This window comes from Vanacampus margaritifer, chromosome 3, assembly GCF_051991255.1.
Source record: "Vanacampus margaritifer isolate UIUO_Vmar chromosome 3, RoL_Vmar_1.0, whole genome shotgun sequence".
NCBI lineage: Eukaryota > Metazoa > Chordata > Actinopteri > Syngnathiformes > Syngnathidae > Vanacampus > Vanacampus margaritifer.
This window is the reverse complement of record NC_135434.1, coordinates 11,269,169-11,290,960: the sequence shown is the minus strand read 5'-3', so window position 1 is coordinate 11,290,960 and position 21,792 is coordinate 11,269,169. Positions and strand designations below refer to the sequence as shown.

The 21,792-nt window shown below is 39.6% G+C and overlaps 1 protein-coding gene across 2 annotated transcripts in view; it reads right to left on the bottom strand.

Moving 5' to 3' along the window:
* Positions 1 to 244: 244 nt before the first annotated feature.
* efna5b (ephrin-A5b) overlaps positions 245 to 21,792 on the bottom strand; it is a 107,782-nt gene continuing 86,234 nt past the window's right edge. Inside the window, exons 4-6 of one of the 2 annotated variants that reach the window (XM_077561855.1) lie at positions 8,412 to 8,477; positions 7,999 to 8,079; positions 245 to 5,161 (exon numbers count right to left, since the gene is read on the bottom strand). In XM_077561855.1, coding sequence (XP_077417981.1) covers positions 5,034 to 5,161; positions 7,999 to 8,079; positions 8,412 to 8,477 — 275 coding nt within the window. In that variant the 3' untranslated portion in view covers positions 245 to 5,033. The remainder of the gene's footprint in view (positions 5,162 to 7,998; positions 8,080 to 8,411; positions 8,478 to 21,792) is intronic. The other variant, XM_077561856.1, reaches the window with a different exon arrangement.

Genomic DNA, 21,792 nt, shown 5'->3' with positions numbered 1-21,792 from the left:
TGACCCACCTTTTTTTAGAGTGTGTTTAACTCATTTATGAAAATATGTAAATGTATATGCAAGTATGTTCAAATGTATTTGCCAGTCAGCAATGTTTACTCCATATTGGCAATTCCACGCTTCCGTCCAATCCTGAAGCAATATACTTCTCTAAGCTATATTCCAATTATATTCAAAATACTCAATTCCCTAGAATGAACTGAGTTTGATGTGTGGCAACAGAGTGAATAAAACAACAGGCATGTCATGTTTTTCAGTTTTATTGTATTACTCATAGATGCTCAGACACGTGTATATACAAATACAGATCTTTTTTTCTCGGCTTTTTTCGTGGTTTATATACTGTAAAAGAGCAGGTTTTGGAAATCTTGCTCCACTGATGACAAAGTGAGCGCAGGGTACAAAGAGGAAGGACAGCGTGTGATGCGGTGGACGCGACACAATCACCACAAGACAAACATGAACGAGGGCCACGGAACCTGGAACCACGATACGCCGGTCGCGGCGCGGGTCCTTACTCAGGAGCGACATCTCGGCCTACGCTAGATAGGGGCGGCGGCTTGTTCAAAAGGGGAGGAGACGTGAAGGGCCCTGTTTTGTTGACGTGTCAAAGCACAATGGTGGAGAGCGTCTAAGGCATGGGAAACACTCTCGGCTGCCAAAAAGAGCATCGTCGCTTCCCATTCACGGCGGCAGCACCACATGAGGAAACACACACACCAAACTCAAAAGGGCTCGTACATGTTTTCGCCACACTGACAAACCTCCGCACGTATGCGCTCCTCCCAGCAAGTACATGGGATGAATCATCAGATTTCTCCAAAAAAAAAAAGAACGACAACATGGCCGAGCCCCACTGCAACTACACAACAACGTTTGGTGTTTTTGTACAGCACTTTTGTTATCTCGTCACTACAAGGCTTGATGACATCACTCGGATCGGAGATGCAAAGCAAAATGCACGACGTGAATGTGAGCTAAAAAATCTAACACACCGTAAAGAAAACAAGCAAAAACAAACAGAAAAATAAATCCCAAACTTTTTAAAAAGTTTTTTTTTTTCTTACATGTCATTAAGTTCATGCGCATGCCACACATCGTGAAAACGGCAAGTTTCTTCCAGATTACGTCCAGTTCTTTCTCTCATGCTTTCTCACACTGAAGGCCAAAAAAAGAAAAAAGAAAAAAAAAGGTGTCCAAAGGAAATCAAGTCCGAAAGATCCTCACGTGAAGAGGTGGCGAATGTTGTCGTCTGTCCACTGGCACGCGTGTACAGCTCCGACTTTTCACGTATGAGCTCGTGAGGCATTGAGGATCTCGGCGCACAAAAAGCTTGAAAGCGCTCAGCAAAACCCAGAGATATTACCATGTTCTTTTTTTCTTCTATTTTTCTTAGAAAAGACATAAGAACCAAATTAATACCTTAATATCAAACACTATTTACAACAAGGAGTCTTCCCTAATAATAATAGTTTTAATCATCATCATAACAGTAATAATTATACAGTTTTAACAATGTTTTTTTTTGTTATTATTTTTTTATTTTATTTACTTTTGTCCTCCAGAAGGTACAAAACAGATGCTATAACCTACCAATACACGTATGATGGTTGACTACCTCAGGATACACAGTATCCAGTTTTGGAGTTGATCCTCATTTCCCAGGTTAGGCTGTGGTATACAATAAAAAAAAAAATGCTAGCAAACAAACCAAAGAAAAAAAAAAGCAGGCAGTAATATTGGTAATCACAAAAGAGGGTCAACTTGAAGCTGGTTTTCTCATAAGAATGACAATAATGTCCGTTTTGACATTAGTACCTCATTTAATGGCGGTTGCTAGCACGCATTGTTAGCATAGCAAATAAAATAAAAAAATCTTTGATAGGGCAAACACACGTGAAAAATAAAAACAAGCAAACATGAAACAGTGCATGTCTTTTGTTTGAACATGTATGAGGGCCACAGGGAAGAAAAAAAAGTGAAACTGAGAATAAAGTCATAACACTGGTCTGCATTAAAAAATAAACAAGAATGACTTAAAGGGCTTCAAAGAACATAACATACTGTATTAGACCACTCGATAAAATTTTACCTCATTATTTATTAGGGGTGTGAATTCATAGGTCACGATTCGATTAGATACCGATTAATCATTATACGAATCTATAAGTCGATTATTGCGATTTATAAAAAATACTAATCAGTAGTGATAGACAAAAGAAGCTTCATGAAACACTTGTGATATTGTTTGACTTCTCTAGATGGCACTCTTGGTTGAAATGGACCAGCTAGCTAGCTAGCGAAACGGCTAACCAGACAGACAAATAAAGCTTTATGAAGCACCTGTGATATTTTTTTGCTCTTCTAGATGGCACTCTTGGTTTAAAAGCTAACCTCAAGTAAGATGTTTTGTTGAATATTTCCATCAAAAATGTATGTTTAAAAATCCATTTGGCCGCTTTCTGAGCTTTAGTTGCAAGCTGGAGGCAGATTTTAGTGGGCAAGCATTCTTGGTTTAAATTGCAGGTTTTTCAGCTTTGTTTTGACATAATAACAATCAGGTATTATATTATATTATTATTATTAGAGTTTACACCAATCTGATCAGCGGGATCAGACAATATTTAGCATTTTATGCAAAATCGGTGAGGTCCTAATTTACCCGATCGATTAATGATGTCATTGATCGGCTTCACAAAATAAGACATAACAATGTTCTATTTCATATTTATCAAACATTTTAGAAGATTCCTCCCTTGCATTTCAATTGATGTCAATTAACATATATGATTATCCCTCCAAGCAACGGCGGCAGTTGACTGTATGGTAAATAGATAAATAGTTTTTAAAATATCCTTGCATAAAGCATTGTTATTATTATTATTATACTACATAAAAAAACAGGAGCATATAGAGAAAAATGAATGAGGCATTTTGTTTCTACATTTGAAAGAGCCTTAGAAAATGTTGTTGGCTATCTTGTTTATTTATTTATTTTTTATTATGCAGACCAGTGTAATATTGGGGGGGGGGGGGTAATTTAAGTAGTTAAGAACGTTGTATCGTTAAGCAAAAAAATAAAAAAATCTCTAAGGAAAAGTTACACTATTAGGAGAATTAAATCAGATTTTGTTTTTTAAATCAGACCAATGTCATAAAATTAAAGTCCCCCCCCCCCCCCCATGGTTTTCACTTTCTTTAGAAATAATGACTTGATTCTCATAGTACTTTCGTTCTTTTCCGTGTGGCCCTAACACACGCACGTCTCTACTTTGAAGAATGAGCGACTCAAAACTGAATTCGCAAAAGAGTGTGATGGATTTGTATCGATTTATTCGTTTCACGCCGGGCACACGTATCAATTCTTCTACCTTGAGCTACCTCACGTCCGAATACTCTCCCTCCGGATTCCATTTCCGTCACTCACCACTTCCCTCAAACAGCAAGGTCACCGGTGCCTTAACCCCCGCCCCCCCACCGCCCCCACCCCCCACACACACACAAATGAAATCTACACCCCTTCTCCTGAGACCCCCCCTTTCTTCAAGCCCTGTGCCGTCTATTTTTAATAGCAGAAATAACCCCCTTTGCCGCAACATGCCTGTCATTTTGAACCTCATTAAAGAGTCACTTAAACCAGTAACAGAAGAGCCGACGGTGGACATCTACTTTTTTTTTGTGGGGGGGGGGTTCTGTTTAGCACATGACAGGAAGTCACTTTTGGGAGATTTTAAACACCCAGTGACCGTGTTATTGATTTAAGTGCTATCTCTATAAAGCCAAAAGGACAGAACGACCGCACATGGCTTCGAACGAGGCAATGCGTCAGCGCTGTGTAACTGCAGGTCGGCTCATTTCGAAGCCGCTGACTAATATTTGACCCATTACCACCGGCGAGGTAAAAAGGCTCCTTTTTTTTAAGCTTCTAACAATGTCAAATCTTTGGATTTGGATTATGGATGCCAGCGTTAAGTGGATGGAGCAAAGAGAAGAGTCCTTTGTCCAGCTCAGTAAACACAAAATGAGCGTGACTGTTGCCGTGAAATTGCGACTCCTAAAAGACATCGATCCCGCATCGAGTGGCGCGGCCCGCAAAGTGCCCGCAAGGAGTACGCAGGAAAACACAACAACCTTTTGGCTTTCACCAGGGATGGGCTTGATAATCAATGAGTTGATTCATTAACAACTAAGATTGTTAATGAATCATAACGATGGATTTTTCTGTGCATGAAAACTGGATCATGCTGTAAAGTAAATTTTATAAAAAAAGAAAAAGAAAAAAGAAGTGATTACTAATTTCCCCCCTTTGTCAATCATGGGAATTTTGTCAAATGCCCACCCCTGGTCACGTATGTACAGTAACTTATCCTCCTTTAAATTTGGGGAAACAACTGGACATCATTAGGTTAAGGTGCAGGCTGAGTACATTTTGTGTCCAGTGCTTTGGCTCCCAAACTGCCAGTTGTTTTCCTTCATCTTCATGTTTTTGACCTGATGGGTCAAACTTTATGCACAAAGCAGAACACGAAGCCAACACAACGGAGAGAGAATTCCCACATGGTTATGTACAGTCCTTCCTAAGAGTCTACAGTCTTCACTTTCCTACTCTGTAAACGCTGCTACTGAACACAACATGGTAAGAACAACAAAACACTGAACAGATTGTTGAGTGTGTGAGTGTGTGTGTGTGCGTGCGTGCGTGTGTGTGTATTGCATTTGTGTGTGCTAAACAATGTCAAGCGCTGTAACAGGAAAGTAAGAATCGCTAAGTGTCAGAAAAAAAAACAGATTTGGCATCTTAGGTTTGCGAGGGTGGGGGTTGTCTCTCCCGCTTTTTCTTCCCCACTCACAAACGGCGAGCAACTTCAAACTTGGGGAAAAACAAAAATTCAGGGATTCCTTGCGAAGCCTGCTGGGATGCCCCAATCAAGCAAAACAAGCCCCGCCCTCAAATCCCGCCCCTTTTCCCTGCAACCTCGGGCAGATTCAGGCCACACTGGGTGTAAAGTGCCCCTCCGGGACAGGTGGGGGCGCTATAAGGTGAAGAGCGCCGCCAGGCAGAGCAGCAGCGAAGCCACAAGCGGACTGGATGCGGGCGGGTGCGCTGCGGCGTTTGTCTCCTCGCTCCGGGAGGGCTCGGCGGGTTCATGGCTCGTGTCGTCTACACGGCGGGGAACAAAAGGAAGCCATCTTACATTCCAATATTAACAATATTTGCACTTTTAAAAATGAAAGCCTTCAGTTGTTTGCCATGTTAAGTGGGAGTCTAACAATAATCAAGGATTACTGGCTCAGGTTAACAACTTTATTAGACATTTTGGATTAGTGGATTCTGAGTTGCCATATGAACTTGGGTTGCTATGTCTTACTAGTGTATTGGTACCTTCACTTAGGAATTGCATTTGTTGTGCGACTAAGTTCATAACGAGACGAGTAGGGACCGGCCAGCGGATAGCAAAAATCTGCATATAATTGACACACTGAATCAAGCCCCCCAAGTAAATAAATACATAAATAAACTCTAGCCAAAAGATCCACACACACAAAAAAAAAAACACATAATAAAATAAAAATCCACAAATAGGTAAAATCCGCAGGTGCCGAACCTCAAGTCCACTCTAAAATCGGTTGGGTAGAAAAAATTCCCCAATTTGGGTAAAATGGACTGATTTACTACTTTTGTGCCACACAACCGAGCTAATTAGGTCATTTTGTGTTAAACAACCCCCCAATAATAATAATTGTTTTTTTTTTTTTTTTTACAAAATAACCCAATTTTGTATAAAACCCCAAATAATTATTTTGTAGAAAATAACCCCAAAGAATCGGGTAATTTGTGCAAAACAACCCAGAAAATTGGGTCATTTTGTGTTAAACTAAAAAAAAAAAGAGGTTACTTTGTATAAAACAACCAAAAAAATTGGGTAATTTCGTGTTAAACAACCCTAAAATTGGGTTATTTTGTATTAAAACCCCCAAACAATTATTTGTATGAAATGTCCCAAAGAATCGGGTCATTTTGTGCAAAACAACGCAGAAAATTGGATCATTTTGTGTTAAACAACTCTTTAAAAAAAGGGGGGAAAAAAGGGCTTATTTTGTATTAAAAAAAAACCAAATTGGGTCATTTTGTGCAAAACAATCCAGAAAATTAGGTTACTTATATAAAACAACCCCCACAAAATATTTTTGTATGAAACAACCAAAATATTGGGTCATTTTGTGTGAAATAACCCATAAAATTGGATTGTTTTATACAAAACAAAATTGAGTCAAATTGACCCAGGTAGTGGATCAGCCCATTTTTGACCCAGTGTATGCGGGGGTCCACTGTAATCTTGTATAAGACCCAAAAAAACAAAAAATTTAGTCAAGAGTTTTTAAGAAAGCATAATAAGATAATTTGTTACAAAAATTGCATGTAGTCAAACTATATAAAGTGTAGTTTTCATGTGTTGGATATGTACCTAAAGGGGCGTGGCCTAATGAGTGACATCAGAAGCTCGAATCGGTTATTCTGCATGTTAGCATCTGGATACGAGTTGTGACGGACAGCAGCTCTCCGTGAGTCTTTTCATTTTGTATTTGTGTCTTTGATTGTTTTTTTGCTGAAGAAATTGCATGTGGCTCTCCTTGCCCACATATGAGGGCATTACAGTACCTTAATGACTTCATTTTTTTTTTCACGTCAAGCGGTGGTTTATTGCATCTAACTCGAATTTTGGTTCGCAACTTACAGAAACTTTTTTTTTTTTTTTTTACCGACCAAGAGTCAGCTTACAGCTTTTGCATTCATAAGTCAAGGTACCACTGAGCGTAGTTTGTTATTTTCCGAGGTGGGCACCTTCTATGAGCAGGGAAAGGAGCAGGACCATGCAAAGGGGCAAAGCAGACATAACAAAGCTCGTGCACTGCAGGGGTGGCCAGGCACTGTTTTGCTGATGTTTTTGAAGCAAGCACAGCAGATGACTGAGGCATGCAAAGTGTAGACAGCAGACGCAGGCGCGACAGCGGGGCGGGCGAGAGGCAGGCCAGGCGCAAAGAGAGGAAGGTAGGGCGTCAATAATGTCAAAGGCCTTTGCACGCCTGCACGCTGTCTTTCACATGTCAATATGCGATGCAATTATAAACCAAAGTCAGGATAACCTGTCGTGACGACTGCAGCTGCTTGTGTGTCCCGACATAAGAACGCAGGCTCATGAGTACACAAACGGAACCAATGAACAAGTTTGAATGTGTTAAATGAATGACAGTATATTTACAGTCGAGTTTCCAGATAAATACAATAAAATGCAAAAGCATTAAATGTGATCATGGTGGACATGCAGCTGGCGGTGGACATGTTTCATTCTCACAAGTATATACAATATCAGGGGTGTAAATGCTGCACAATTGGTTTGATTGATGACCTTTTGTTTCCGTTTTGCAGCAATTAGCATTAGAATATAGCTAAGTTTCATCATTATTCACCAATCTGTTTAAAACACTGGGGGGGGGGGGGAAGCTTGATGGCCCTGGTTGAGCTCTTATATTCTGCTGCCACCTGCTGGCCGTTTTTGTAATAACTACCATTGCTTCATGCGTTCTCTTCGGTTCTGGGGCTGCATCAAAGCCAAGTATGCACTAGCATTAAAACCCCCACAAAAAACGTATAAATACGTGTTTGGGAGGATGGTGATATTTCAAATAAAATGTATTTATACGTGTTTGGGAGCAAATGAGTTAATATTGGCACCTTTGAACATTGGACATTGGTTTCTGGTTAAAACATGGAAATGATATGTTCTCAACCAAATTATATTTGGGAAGAATAATTACCGTTTTACACCCCAAATAAACAAACAATTTGTCGAAACAGAGGTGCTTGTATGGGTCTATGTTGGACTTGGGGGGAGATCATGCGGGGGGATGTGAGAAGATCAGACAGCGTGGCAAGAACAAGGCATGTGGACAGACGTATGAAGAGAGTAAAAAAAAGAAGCAGGAAGCCATACTAACCTCGTGGTTCTAACGTATTGTCTACTTTGTCGTTTACATCAAAAACACGGTCATGTACACCTATAGTTCTCACACAGCTGTCTACAAACACAAGACAGGGAGAATGAAATCATCATCATTAGAGGTAAATACGCCACGTAGACATTTGAAGCCCCCCTCTCAGCCCGGATAGTCAACACGTCAAGCAACAAAGCTCATGGCAACATTCAGATGAAGAGCTGTCCTCATAGTTTGTTTGTTTGTTTTGAAATCAAACATATTCTTAGCGAGTAGCAGCAGTTTGGAGACAAATGAGAGCGGCGGGTCGGTACAGCGGGCAAAAAGCTTCGTCGTGAAGTCGTGAGACGACATTGAGTGCTTTTGTTTTCAACACGCCAGCTGCGCACTTCAACAGGTTCCATTTACAAACTTACTTGATGGTCGGACGAAAACTTTCAGCTTCAGGCAGGTTTTCTTCCCGTTCTCAGCGACGGTGGAGGCTGAAAAACAAAACATATGCAAATTGGATGAGGGGGATTCATGGAGTACATGATGCATCGCACGCACCGCAAAAAAAAGAAGAAAATGGAACATTTGGAGAATAGGATCATGTATACCATGTCAAAATTAAGTTCCTCTACAAAGACGTAAACACAGGTACGTTTGCATGTGCCTAATATACTGTATATATTTATTAAATCATGACTACTTTCATAACATCGTGTAAACGTATCATTCTTGTATTGGAAAATAAAAACAAAACATCTCTGAACATGTCATCTTTATTTAATTCTTGTGAATTCTTGAAAAATGATGGTGTATTTTGTCCAAAGTAATTAATGAAAACATAATTAATTAATTAATCAAATCTTCTTTAAAAAACCCCCGAAGTAAATTCTTCAAAAAGTAAGACTTAATTCTTGAAAAATCCTCATTTAACTCTGAAAATTATTCATTATTCTCTGACAACTAGAATGTTGCTCTTGGAAAATTAAAACTTTTTGTCTCGTAAAATAAAAATCAATTATTGGAAAATTTGGACTATTCTTTAAAAATATCAACTCCTTTCTAAAAAAAAAAGTAAAACCAGGTAAAGGTATTGGTCCGATACCAGCCTAATTTTTAGGTATCGGGTACTCGTGGAGGCCACCATCATTTTAGGCAAAAATACTGTGACATGGATTAAGTAGTGGAGTAGTTTGTTTTGAGGCAGTTTGACACATCGGCAAATCATCATGTGCATCAGTTAAAGATAAATGTAATTATATATGTCAAAATTCCTATAGATATCAAAACTTATTTAACATCACTATTAAAAATGTTGAAAATGAAAAAAAATCATTGGAATTTTAAATTGTTTATATTTTTAACAAATAAATCATACAGAACTATTTTCTGAGAAGTACAATATTTGTTTTTCTCAATTTTTTTATTTTATTCTTATAAAAAATAACTTAAAATGACTGAAAATTCAACCTTTAATTCAAATTTTTTTATTTTTATTTTTTATAACTCAGAATGACAATTTTACTCTTAAAAAAATGTAGCCATCTTATGAAAATTACTGTTTTATTCTTGTAAAATTACAACTCTATTTTTCATGTTTTACTCAATTTGTGTAATTTTGTTGTATATTATTTGTATTATTTGAGTGTGCAATATATCAAATCATCTCTTCAAATGGATTTTTGGTTAATCATCATCTAGAAAGGTGTGCTTTGACCACTGTTCCATTCCATTGTTGACATTATAGACTAACATTTAAATCAGGATACTACAGCATCAATAACATTTTAGATAAAAAATTCTTGTGTTGGAGCTCATGTGCATCTAATGTTGTGTCTTCTGAGTATACATACAAAATGTGCACTCACAGAAAGTGTACAGTGTGCCACATGTGTCCTGTAAGGCAAGAGAGTGCTCTTAAAACCCCTTGTGCGACTACAACGCGCATGCTGGTTCGCCACTAATGGTCATGTAGTGAGGCACCAGGTGTTGTCTCCTGTAAGACGAGGGTGGGGGTCAAACACATGTCAGCGGGAGTGCGGGGGGGGAGCACGACGTGTGCATCCATCACGGTGAGCGCTTTAAAAATACACACGCCTGTCTTGAGTCAAGACCTCGCGTTTAAACACAAAACAAGAGTTGTGTGTCTTCACGCTGCGCTTCTGCATGTACTTTTACAGCTCGCCGTGAGAACGCTTGATGTTGTGTGCCGATCAAGCCGCAGCTGGAGCAACGAGGCATTGAGAAAGTTTCCGAAGGCCACCATTTGGGATCTGTCATCTCTTCCACGGTGAACCTTCACCTCGGCCCTCCCTTCTCTCCCGAGCTCTCTCACCTGTGTCCCCGTCTCCTTTCGACCGTCACCATCCACACTTCTCACCAGTGCTGCCACATTTAACTTGAAAAAGTGACTTTACTCATGACTTGATTTTAAAAGTACTTAGTTACATTCCGCAGACATCGACATGGTTACGTAGAAAGTTACTTGATGAAACAAGTCTTTCTGATAATGCCTTCTCTTTTTCATAATTATATCAAATATATTGCATGTGTCCATAAATTGCTGTCCACCCTGTCATTATTGGGTAACATTTTTTTTCTTAAAGAAACCCTCTAAAGTTTTTATACTCAGAATTTTGTCTTTTTCTATGGAGACTGACATCTTCCTAACTGAACTCTGTTGCTATGTGAATGTTGCACCATGTGCTTATTATTAGCAACATGTCCACCCTGTCATGGTCCATTCTGTCAGCAAGCTCACACATTTTGCTGTTTGCATGTACAATATCTAATTTGAAATTTGAGAGCTTGACCAAAGTGCATACACTAAAATTTACATAAGTCTGAATCCATCTTATAGAGTTTTTGATCTTATTGACTAACATTCTGTATGTATGTGGCAGTCTGCAATGTGCTACATTTACTGCTGGTCCAAATGACTGATTTGGCTTTGGCGGAGGTAGTTACAGTACACTCTGCTTTTATCTCTCCTGCAGCAGTAATTTTCAGTTCCCATTGCTTAGGGACTAGGAGTAAAAACCTGCTGCTGACTTGCATTTTCTAAACGAATATAAGTTCCTGAAGACGTTTTCCTATCAAATGCCCACTTGTTAATTTTTGTTCCTCTAAATTTCCACAGCTCATCAAGCCTCCATCTTGCCGGCGTTTTTCCTCTCGAGCGCCCTGTTAGCGTTAATGTTGCCGCTACATCAGCTTTTATCTATTCCTCGGTCACGTGTCAGCGTGCACGGGAGGTGACTGGAGATCACAGAAGAGAGCCCTTATCATTATTATTTCGCTACACACTAATGAACCTTGGCCATCCTCGCTTTTTGTCCTTATCTTCTACTAATATATTTGATGCATACATGGAGCACACACTTACGCACACACACAGCCTCCAGATGTCTTATCTTCATCATCCTAACCATCGTTGTGGGCAGATCTGAGCCCCGGCCATCGACACGAGCTACTTAGTGACGGCAGCTGGTCGTGAGGGAAGTGCGGCTGTCACGAGAAAAGGCAAAGAGCGCGTGGAGGGGTCTCTGTCGTGATGACAGTGAAGCCAAGCTGCTGGCATATTTAGACATTTGTTCACAGCCGCACATGCTCTTCAGCCAATAAGTTTGGAAAACATTACATGAGCTACAAGAGGGATCTTTTTAACGATGCATGCATGGACGTCGAAGTCGCCCACGCTGCAAAAACTGTTTACAGGTGCGATTAGATACTGTGAATACAATTAGAAAACAGTAAAAAAAAAAATATATAATAATAATAATAATGATAATAATTATAATCATTTTAATAATAATCTATTTAAGTAGTTCAATTCAAAACATGAAAAAATAACTTTTGAATTTTGTATATTCAACCACATGTTATCACATGCATAATCTTACAATGGCTGACAGAATCAAAAATGGCCATTCATTTCATACAATTTTAAGGAAAAATGCTACAATGCAATACATAGATCTTTCTTTAAAATGATCTGTTATTGTGTTTTGGGGAAAGATTTATGTATTAAATGTACTATTGGTATCGGTTGAGTCCACGTGCTGGAATCGGTCTGGGGAAAAAAAATGGTAACAAACATCCTTAGTATTTATTTGTTAAATAATGAAGTGCAAGTGTACCTAATGTAGTGGCCAAACACTGTTTATAGGGATTAGCCACTTTTGGAATTTGGCTTTGAAAAGTCCGGCAGCTCAGTTTGAATGTGCCGATGTCTGGGATGTTCCACATGACTGAGGTGTGTTGTTGCTTCTACAAAGGAAAGATGAAGTTACGACTACATGCTTGTCTTGTTAGCAAAGCCTCAATCTCTGATGAGGATCCCTCCGCCCTGGCCCATGCGACCGCATGCCTGCGCCTGTTTATTTTGGATTAACATGCTGCGTAGGGCCGGCTTATTGTTCTTGTACGCTCTAACATCAACAACTACTATTCTGGTTCCCATCAGGCCCGCAAGCCTCCTCCATCAATCCACCAGAATGATCAGAGGGGCGGCTATGAGAAATAGTGTCCCAGAGATGGGCAGTAGAAAAGGGAGGAGGGTGCGAGGATATTTGGTGGGTCAGGACGCCGGGTCAGGTTACTTCTTCAAGCCCTGTCCCATAGTAATGGCCGATCCCTGCAGTACATTGCATTATGCATCAGCATTAAGGCAAATGGAATGAAGCAGAATCCAATTACGGCAAAACAAACAGGTGGGCTCAATGCGGCTTAGGTGCTGTATTGTTTCAGTCACACACACAGCCAAACCTTATTGCAACTGTAATGTTATCTGCAAAACACATTTCCTTGACCATTCCGTTCACAGATACGTTTTTTGCGGTGTACGGAAAATATTGTTTATATTCAAAATTCATGCTAGGGTAGAATGGTGGACGAGTGGTTAGCATATCTGCTTCAATGAAACCTAAAAAAAATGAAGACAAAATTTTTTTCTAATGCAGGGATGTGATTTGACCAAAGTGAAATTATCTGAAAATTTAGCCGGGGGTCTGGGGGCCGCTGGCACCCAGCTAGGTCCAGGGCAGTGCCCTGGTGGGGGGACAAGGGGGGAGGAGCCCCCCGGAGCTCATGGGTTTTCCGTGTTTTTAAGTACAAAACAACAGCATAAATTTTCAATGTATATTGAACCATCCCATATAAAATGGCAGTCTTAGTCAACTCAAAATCAGTCACATTCAAAAACATTGGACTGCCTTTGCTTTTAAAAACTATCACTGAGAATATCATCATATCTAACTAATGTGATTACTAAGTTAACACATAAATAATGTTGAAGAGTTCAAATTTCATGAACAAATAATTGTATCATGACCAAATGAAAAGTAACTCATATTAGAGCATACCACAAATGTCTGTTATAGCAGAAGATGTTATCTGTCGGAGTCATGTGCATACACAATGAACTACTACTACTACTAAAAAATAAATAAATAAACAAATCAATTAATAATAATAATAATAAAAAAAAAAATCTGATTTTTTTTTGGGGGGGGAGATAAAAAAAGCGGAATTCCGCGAATTAGCGGAAAAATCACATCCCTGCTAATGTCAAGTTGTGGGGTTGATATCAGCCCTGCAAGTCATTTTACATGGTCCGTGAAGGCTTGACATTTCTTTTTAAAATTAGTTATCCGTCATAAAAATGATAATATTCAAAAGCAGGGGCAATTATGTAATATGATGTGCTGATAATTAGGGGTCTCACAGACCATATTAAGTGTAAGTGCCATACGCACTGGCCACAAACAAGAGTGTGTAAACAAATCCATTGCAGCTCATTAAAGCATTATAAACTTCAAGTTTGGCATTTGAATATTACACCGGCTGTGATAGTGATGAGGATGATGATCAGCGTCGACATTTACATGCAGAATTCACATTGAACATCTGCTGTTCTTCAATGTGCAGCATTAACGATAACGGACCTCCATATTGAAATGAGGAGGAGGCACACATCCAATCTGCTTTCCCTTTCATTTTATTTCCTGCATTGCATTACAAATATGGGTGCAGTTTGGGTACTACTGTTTGATATATTGCTTGATTCAACTTTTTTCTTTTTTTTTTTGAAATAGGATTTTAGTCAAAACCCCAGCTAAACCAACACGATGTTCTAATGTAGTAAAAGTAGGGGGTGTCAGGCGATTAAATATTTTTAATCGTAATTAATCACATGACCTCAATAGTTAACTCACATTTAATCGCAAATTTTACATCTGTTCTAAATGTACAATAAAATGTACAAAGGTTTCTTACTCGTGTTAACATCAAAATGGAAAAAAAATGTTAAACTAATAGAAATATGGCTGTATCTTTTAGTCATTGATACAATAATTTCATAATAATTCATTAGTTGGTCATTTTTCTGCCACTAGATGGCATAATTGCATTTGTAAGACTTTGGTGACAGCTCAGTGCATTTTTCTTTTCATATTAAGAGCTATCTAATCTTGAACATGAAGTAGCTTGTGAAATTCTGCACATTTTTAAAATTGTAAAATACAACTTGACCCCAGGGTCCACAAATATAGGCATTATTATTGAATTAATTACTGCTAAATGTTGACATGAACGTGCCTGCTGCGTTGCGACTGGAATGACCTCAGTACCGGTTTCCCAAGTAAGGGGCAGTCATTAATCGCACGTTAAAGGAACTTTAAATTAACACAAAATTAATTAAAAGATATTGTGAATGAAAACTTCTCCTCATAGAACTACTGATACTGATCATTATTACTTGCAGATATCTTGTACACAATGTCTTGCTTGTGATGTCTTGTCAGCATAGTGCGGGTTAAACAGAACATTGTGGATTCCAGTACAGAACATTCCAAACCGGGTAGCACTGCCAGCTTTCTGGTGAAAGGAACGTCGCGTTGGTTTTGGCTTTGCGAAAATGCATTTGTGTTTGGGAACAGCAGATTCCAGGAGTCTGGGCTTAAATAAACCAGCATCCAAAAGAGAGGGTGACATTGATATATACACACAAAATGTTGCTTTGGAGACCCTGTTATGTGAACATTTCCATTTACTAATGAGACATTTGCAAACTTTGTCTCCGGGCGTGGAAAAAATAAAGAGCGGACTTAAAAAGTTACAAGGCAGGCAGGCATTCGGAGATGACTTTTAGATAATGCATCCAGTGTCAACGATAGCAGCTACATAACAATAAATAGAGGAACAACAATAAAAACTACAGATCATCACTGAGAATCTACATGCATGCTTGTGCTTGTCTGCAAGCTGTGCCAGAGTGAGAAGATGGAAGAGCATCCACAGCGCCGAGGCCCATTAAGCAGATGCTACTGCGGTGAGCGCGCGTTAGGAAAGAAATGATGAAGTAGGGAAACAGAAGGACTTGGATACACGCAGCTGTGGAGATATGTCCCAATTTCCCGGCATCTTCTAGCATCCGGCCTATGTAAGCCATTATTACTATCATAAGTCATTACATAGGCAAGTATTGCCAAGGTGAAGAGGTCACATCAATGGAGGTCGCCTCGGCAAACTAAACACTACATATTTCATTTGTGGAGTTTATGTATGATTGTTTACTTCCTGGTTGTCATTGTCGAATTATTTACTTGCACATGCGTATTCTGATTAATATTGTGTCTGTGGGATATGATTTAAGCAGCAAAATCCAACGGCTTTGATCCATCTTTAAGGGACGTCCATTTTGTCACTTGCTGTTGACTGAAAATGACATCACAGTTACGCAGGGCTCAGGAAACGACCAATCACGGCTCATCTGTTTTCTGAGTTTGGTCATGTGACGACGTTTGCAAGCTGAGCCCTGATTGGTCGTTACATGAGCTTTGAGCAACTGCGATGTCATTTTCAGTCGACAGCAAGTGGCAAAATGGCCGCTCCCAGAGATGGATAAAAACTGGTGGATTTTGCTGCTTAATTCAAATTCTGCAAACACAATATTAATAATCAGAATGCCGTTGTTTGGACTAGTGGGCTGCAAATATATATATATATTTTTTTACTTGAGTTCTCTTTAAGTATAAACACATATTGGACGACAGTCCCCCAAAAATGAGCTACACAGATTAAATCCGAATTGGACAGTAAATCAAGCCTTAGTGACATCTGACGCAATTAGCCCAAACTGAGGTCAAAGGTCTACTGGTTGTAATTTCAACCGATTTTCCTCACCCATAATTGCGTATAACTGTTTTATTTAGCCTCCACAACAACAAAATGACGTGTTGGATTATAAATCTAAACAGGATCTAGAGTTGCATCAACACGTTCACGTCTTCATATTCAAATCACAATAAACTGTTGATTTACGGACGCGAGGTGGAGTTAAGTTTTTTAAAGCCGCCCCACTATAATAAATCACAGTACATAATGTTTCATTGCTGCACTTAGTCTATCTCCTAGAATCATAATATTGTTGTTATGGCCAACGCTAAAAGTGCAAGCCTGTGTGAGTGTGCATAAATAAGCATAATGACAGAAGAGGAAGGGGGGTGAATCAACAATTGCATGGAAAATAACCAATTAAGTGTAATAGGTAATTATCAGTACGGGTCACAGGTCAGCATGTCCTTGTCTTCATGATGGTGAATCATGATCAGCTTCAAAACACCACCAGTTGAAGCATGAATAATCGCAATCGGCAAAGACGGACACACGTAGTGAATCAGTCCTCACCTGCATCGGATCACCTTTCGTATGATGAGCACCTGCATAATATAATGAGGTCCGATACACTTTGCTTGATATTTAATGTCCTCTTGTGTAAAAATCTTCCTGTTCCCTATTATTTACGTGTACATTTATTGGCCAATAAGGTTTTGATTACAAGGGATGTGTGATGAAAATGGAGGACGTGAACTTGATGTGCTGTAAAAAATGGAGTAGCACCAAAAGCAGTGCGAGGTCTGCCCATCTATCAGGATTACAATAATGCATTCTAGACAGCGTGTGGCTACTACCCCTGCATTCATGTGCGTGGAAAATGCGCTCATGCATTCGCATGCGTACGTGCGTGAAGGTCCGAGGCACGTAACGCCATGTTGTCAGGTGACTTGTGGATGCCGGTGACAGGCTTGATTCTTCATATAGACAGATGAGAGGGCCGTGTTATGACGGCACCCATATGCATCCTTGTGCCGCCAATGGAACGGCGCCAGCTCTTTGTCACCATTAGTCAACCTCCCACAGTGCTAACAAAACCGACTCTGGACGCCGACCCCCTATTTAATTTGTCCATAAAAGCCACGTACATTCCTGCTTTGGCTGTGGTGTGTCTCTCTGATCTTTGTAGTAAGAGATGCCAGAGGAAGCCTCGCAGTATGAAATAAAAATTGATGCTTGATGAAATATTGAATACGAATGCTGAGGGATGCTTTCACCCAGCCGCAAAAATTCATTGACTGATGACAAGCACGGTGAACATTGTGGTTAGCATGTCTGCTCACAGTTCTGAGGTTCTGGGTTCAAACCTTGGCTCCAGGTTTCCTATGTTGATATTGCGTGTTCTCTCCCACATTCCAAAACATGGACGTTAGATTAACTAAATACTATAGCTGTCAAACGATTACATTTCTTGATCAGGTTAATCACATTAAAAAGGCTTTTTATCGTTTTTTTGCATGCCAAATTTAAAGAGCACCTGTTATGTGATATTTATTTTGACATTTAAAGGTGCACTGTGCCGTTTAAATAGGTAATATTAAAGCTTTTTCTACATCATGCATGCTCCACCAATGCCCAGATGAGTACGAAGAGCCCTGACTGTTTTACTATGACTGCACCTATCAGCTTTTATAGTAGAGTGTGCGGACCCGCAGTTTCTTGGGGAGGGGAGGGGTGAAGTTTTTCTTACCTCATTTGAAGTCATGTCTCATGTCTTCGTTTGTCAACTGCGGCTGTCGCTTTAAGATCGTACTCGCACGCGCACCATGAACGAGCCTAGCACAGATGCTGCAGTTACGCTTTGGGCCAGAGGTGGCAGTCATGAGTAAAAAAGTGACAAACTGCATAAAGATCCTTTAATGTTATGAGGACGTCTTCAAAAAATTGTATCCACTGCACACACTCATCCTCCTCTTTTTCTAATAAGTTAATTACTTGCATTATTTAAAATGGGAAAAAAATGACCCCAATAGTTCGACATGAGCAAATATTCTGAATGTAATTCGCAAACATTTATTAAATGCTTGAATGCATGTAGTTATGTTTATTGCTCAAACTCAACCTGTGCTAGCTTTAACAAAACCATCCGCTGTCAGCTAAAGGATAATCTGCGGTCAAAATTAATAGTGTGATTAATCTGCGTTAATAACTGATTAATGGGATCATTCTTTGTGATAAATGAACTAGTTAACACTTTAACTTTGACAGTACTACAAAATACTACAAAATGTCCGTGACTGAATGGTTGCGTGTCTTTATGTGCCCTGCAATTGGCTGACCTGGAATAAGGCATGGGTCGATTACCGGTTTGACGGTTAGTTTTAAAAAGTTAAGGTTTCTATAACCGCTAATACTGGCTGTCACAGCAAGAGCATTCTTAACGTACAATTTATAATCGAGGTTTTCAACAGATATCATTCCACTTAGCAGGTCTTTGAGAATTACCACACGAGCACATCAAGTAGCCCATCCAGTCAGCTTCCTTATCTTTTGCGATGAGCTGATATTGGATGGATCTGCCCTCTTTCAGATTAAAATACCTCAAATGCAAGATGGTGTCCATAATATGAAAAAACATGCTTGCATCAGCATTCTGGGAGATGGCTTTCACTTAAACCGCCGCAGCCCTGTGATCCCTGGACCTGAGAAGTGCTCCTGCTGTCCTCGCTTATCTCCACTGTCTGTCCAAGAAACTCACTCACTCCTCACTCTTAATGCGAGCTTTTGCTGAATTGCTTATGTATGCGCTCAGCGCTAGGTTTGAAATCCCCGTGTTGATTCTGACACACATTGACAAAAACCCACCGCAGAAGCCAAGATGCTTTTGCAGGAAGGGGATTCGACGAAAAGCTCTTAAAAAAGCACATTTGAAATGGACTACTTTTTTTATGTGTGGGTTTCGCAACTAACATTTAATGTTTAGCCCCAACATTTTGCATGGGACCTCAGTGTCCAATAAAGCTCCAATAAAAAGGATTTACAGGGGGAAATTCCGAGGTAGACCACAATCTGTTAGGGGCTGTTGGTTGATGTCAGATTTGTTCGTCCTGTATTTCGTAACATGTCACTTGTCTAATTATTCCAGTTCAGTATCCGTACGATATGCTAATAAAAATTCCTAACGGTGACAAGACACTGATATTAAACAAAACTGAAGAATGATGACTTCCATCTGAGCACATTCCCGCCGTCCCGCTCATGCTGATGAATCTCTTTCGGTTAGCAGAGCAGAGAACGCCGCCTCGTCTTATTTAATTTCTTCAGATGCAACAAAAATCACCTCTCGACCCGCAGTAAACTGGAGGGGCGAAAACATCATTAAGCGGCGCTTTCTGCACATAAATATGATGTGATGTCTTAATACTAATCTACAAACAAGAAAGCTAATCAATCATGCCCCTGACGATTCATTTTTCATCTTGCTTTCCCTCAGCCTCCGAGTTTTATTAGAGATGAGGAACGGCCGATATAACTGTTTATGCATGCATGAATTATATGTATACCATTAAGGCCAATTTTAAATAAATACATACCGGTGGGAAATATGGGGGAAAGAGTGATTGGCAAAACACCCTAAAGAGAATTTCGAAATAATACATGCAACGTGTGAATCCTTTAAATGATATACTGCTCCCCATCATGTACATGGTCCCAGTATTTATGAATAATCTAGGCGTTCAAGGATAGTGACCTCGGTCTCAGGACACATTGGCATTTGTGTCTGGTGCAGGTGTGCAGTATAGCCTACTTGGGTGGCTAATGATGCATACAATTTTCTCTGTTAGCTACGCAACACCACACTACACTATGCACTAGCACAGTGAAGGCAATTGTGCTACAAGGTCACCGTCTAACTGCTGAGTCTGTGTTGAGCTGCACCGCCCGTCAACACTTTACACAATGCAAATGTGATGTTGTCTTTATTTGCGGAGCCAAGGCAACGTTATATATTGCAGTGATTGGATTTATTTTCACCGTAATTACTTTTCCTGCAGGGAAGTAAAAGCCAATTTATTTGCCCTAATTATAAACAACTTGTTCAAGCATTACACTTGGATGACTGATACGTAGATATGTTGTTTTTTTTAAGGGAATTGATGAATGGATGGATCTCATCTGAGTTTGGGTACTCTCACTGTTTTCTGTTGTGAAACCCCACAGGGATCATGTTTAGGGCCCCATTTTTTATATTATTCATTTTTCCAGTTTGAGTAGTTTAATTGATCGGTTGGGCCACGGCGGGCTAGCGGACATTATTTCTGTCTCACAAATGTGTTTTGATGCTCAGTCTGGCCTCTCTGTGTGGAGTTGGCATGATCACCCTGCGTTTCCATCAAGAGTGATTATGTATTATTTTGATGATTGTCTGGATGTTTGCCAAATTGGCAGAATTTTGCAAAAACTACACAGTCAATTCCCCTGCAATTTTGCAGATGGATCACACAGGACAGACTCAATGAATGTATTTGTACTTTTTGATGCTACAGCCCACATGCATCGGGGTCGTGTTGGGCTGTGACGACCCAAATCCAGAAAATGGAGCTGCAGCAACAGGGTCAGACTGGCACGCAATGGTCATGCATGTCATAAATGTAACAACTCACCAAGATAGACTTGCAATAACTATTTCCACTACGTACATTCACACACAGACAGTCATGGAGTAAGAAAAAAAAGTAGCAATTTGTTGTTCAGCACCTGTATATTTTTGCCAAACGTTTAACCCTTCATTACCCAACTCAAGTCTTTACATACTTTATTAATTGACTTGCCGTTGCTATTTCTCTTTTGTGAGTAATTATTCTGGTACCAATTAATCCTCCTTGGACCAACCTTATATAGCTGATCACATTACAACGGGCTTCTTGTTTGTTTCAGAAATGAAGAGTTTAATTACAGAACTCAACATGACGCCGCGACATTAAATCTGCAACATTTACCCCCCAGTCAGAGCTCTTAGGAGTGGCTAGCAAAAATCCATCTGCTTAGAAAGGCATTTGGGTAATGTGGCATTTTATATACAAACCTGACTTCATGTCTGTTTACCTCACTAGACTGATACAGACATTGAATAATGAGATTTCAATATAGAATCCAAACACAGGGGTAACTTCAACTTTCAATGTTAACTTTAGTAGTTATGACACTACAAATCAGCAAAGCTACTGGCAAATAAAGAGCAATGATATCACATCTTAGCATGAATAAAAGGTATAAGGTTGGCAAAACATTTAGTTATTCTAGTTGAATTTGTGATGAATGTATAACATATTTCTGAGTTTTGTCACCTGTTATTTGCAGTTTAGCAACAGTTGGCTCAAACGCTCCCTTGTTAATACAATGAACCAAGCATGTTAAGCACGCTGCTCACACAGGAAATGGAGAGTGTCCTGAAACAATATTTAACACTCCGATGACCATAAAGCAAAGCCACCAGACCTGTTGGTGGCACACAAACAAGATTAGCGAAAGATTTTCCGCAGCTGTGGCATTCAGTTTTGCTCTTTTAAAAGGATTAGAGATAAAAGATTAGGGATAATCAAGTCTGAGCCGCTGTTTTTTTTCTCTCTCATGTTTTTCCACCATCTTAACTCCTGAATATTCACAATAACGGCATATTAAACACAAACGTAA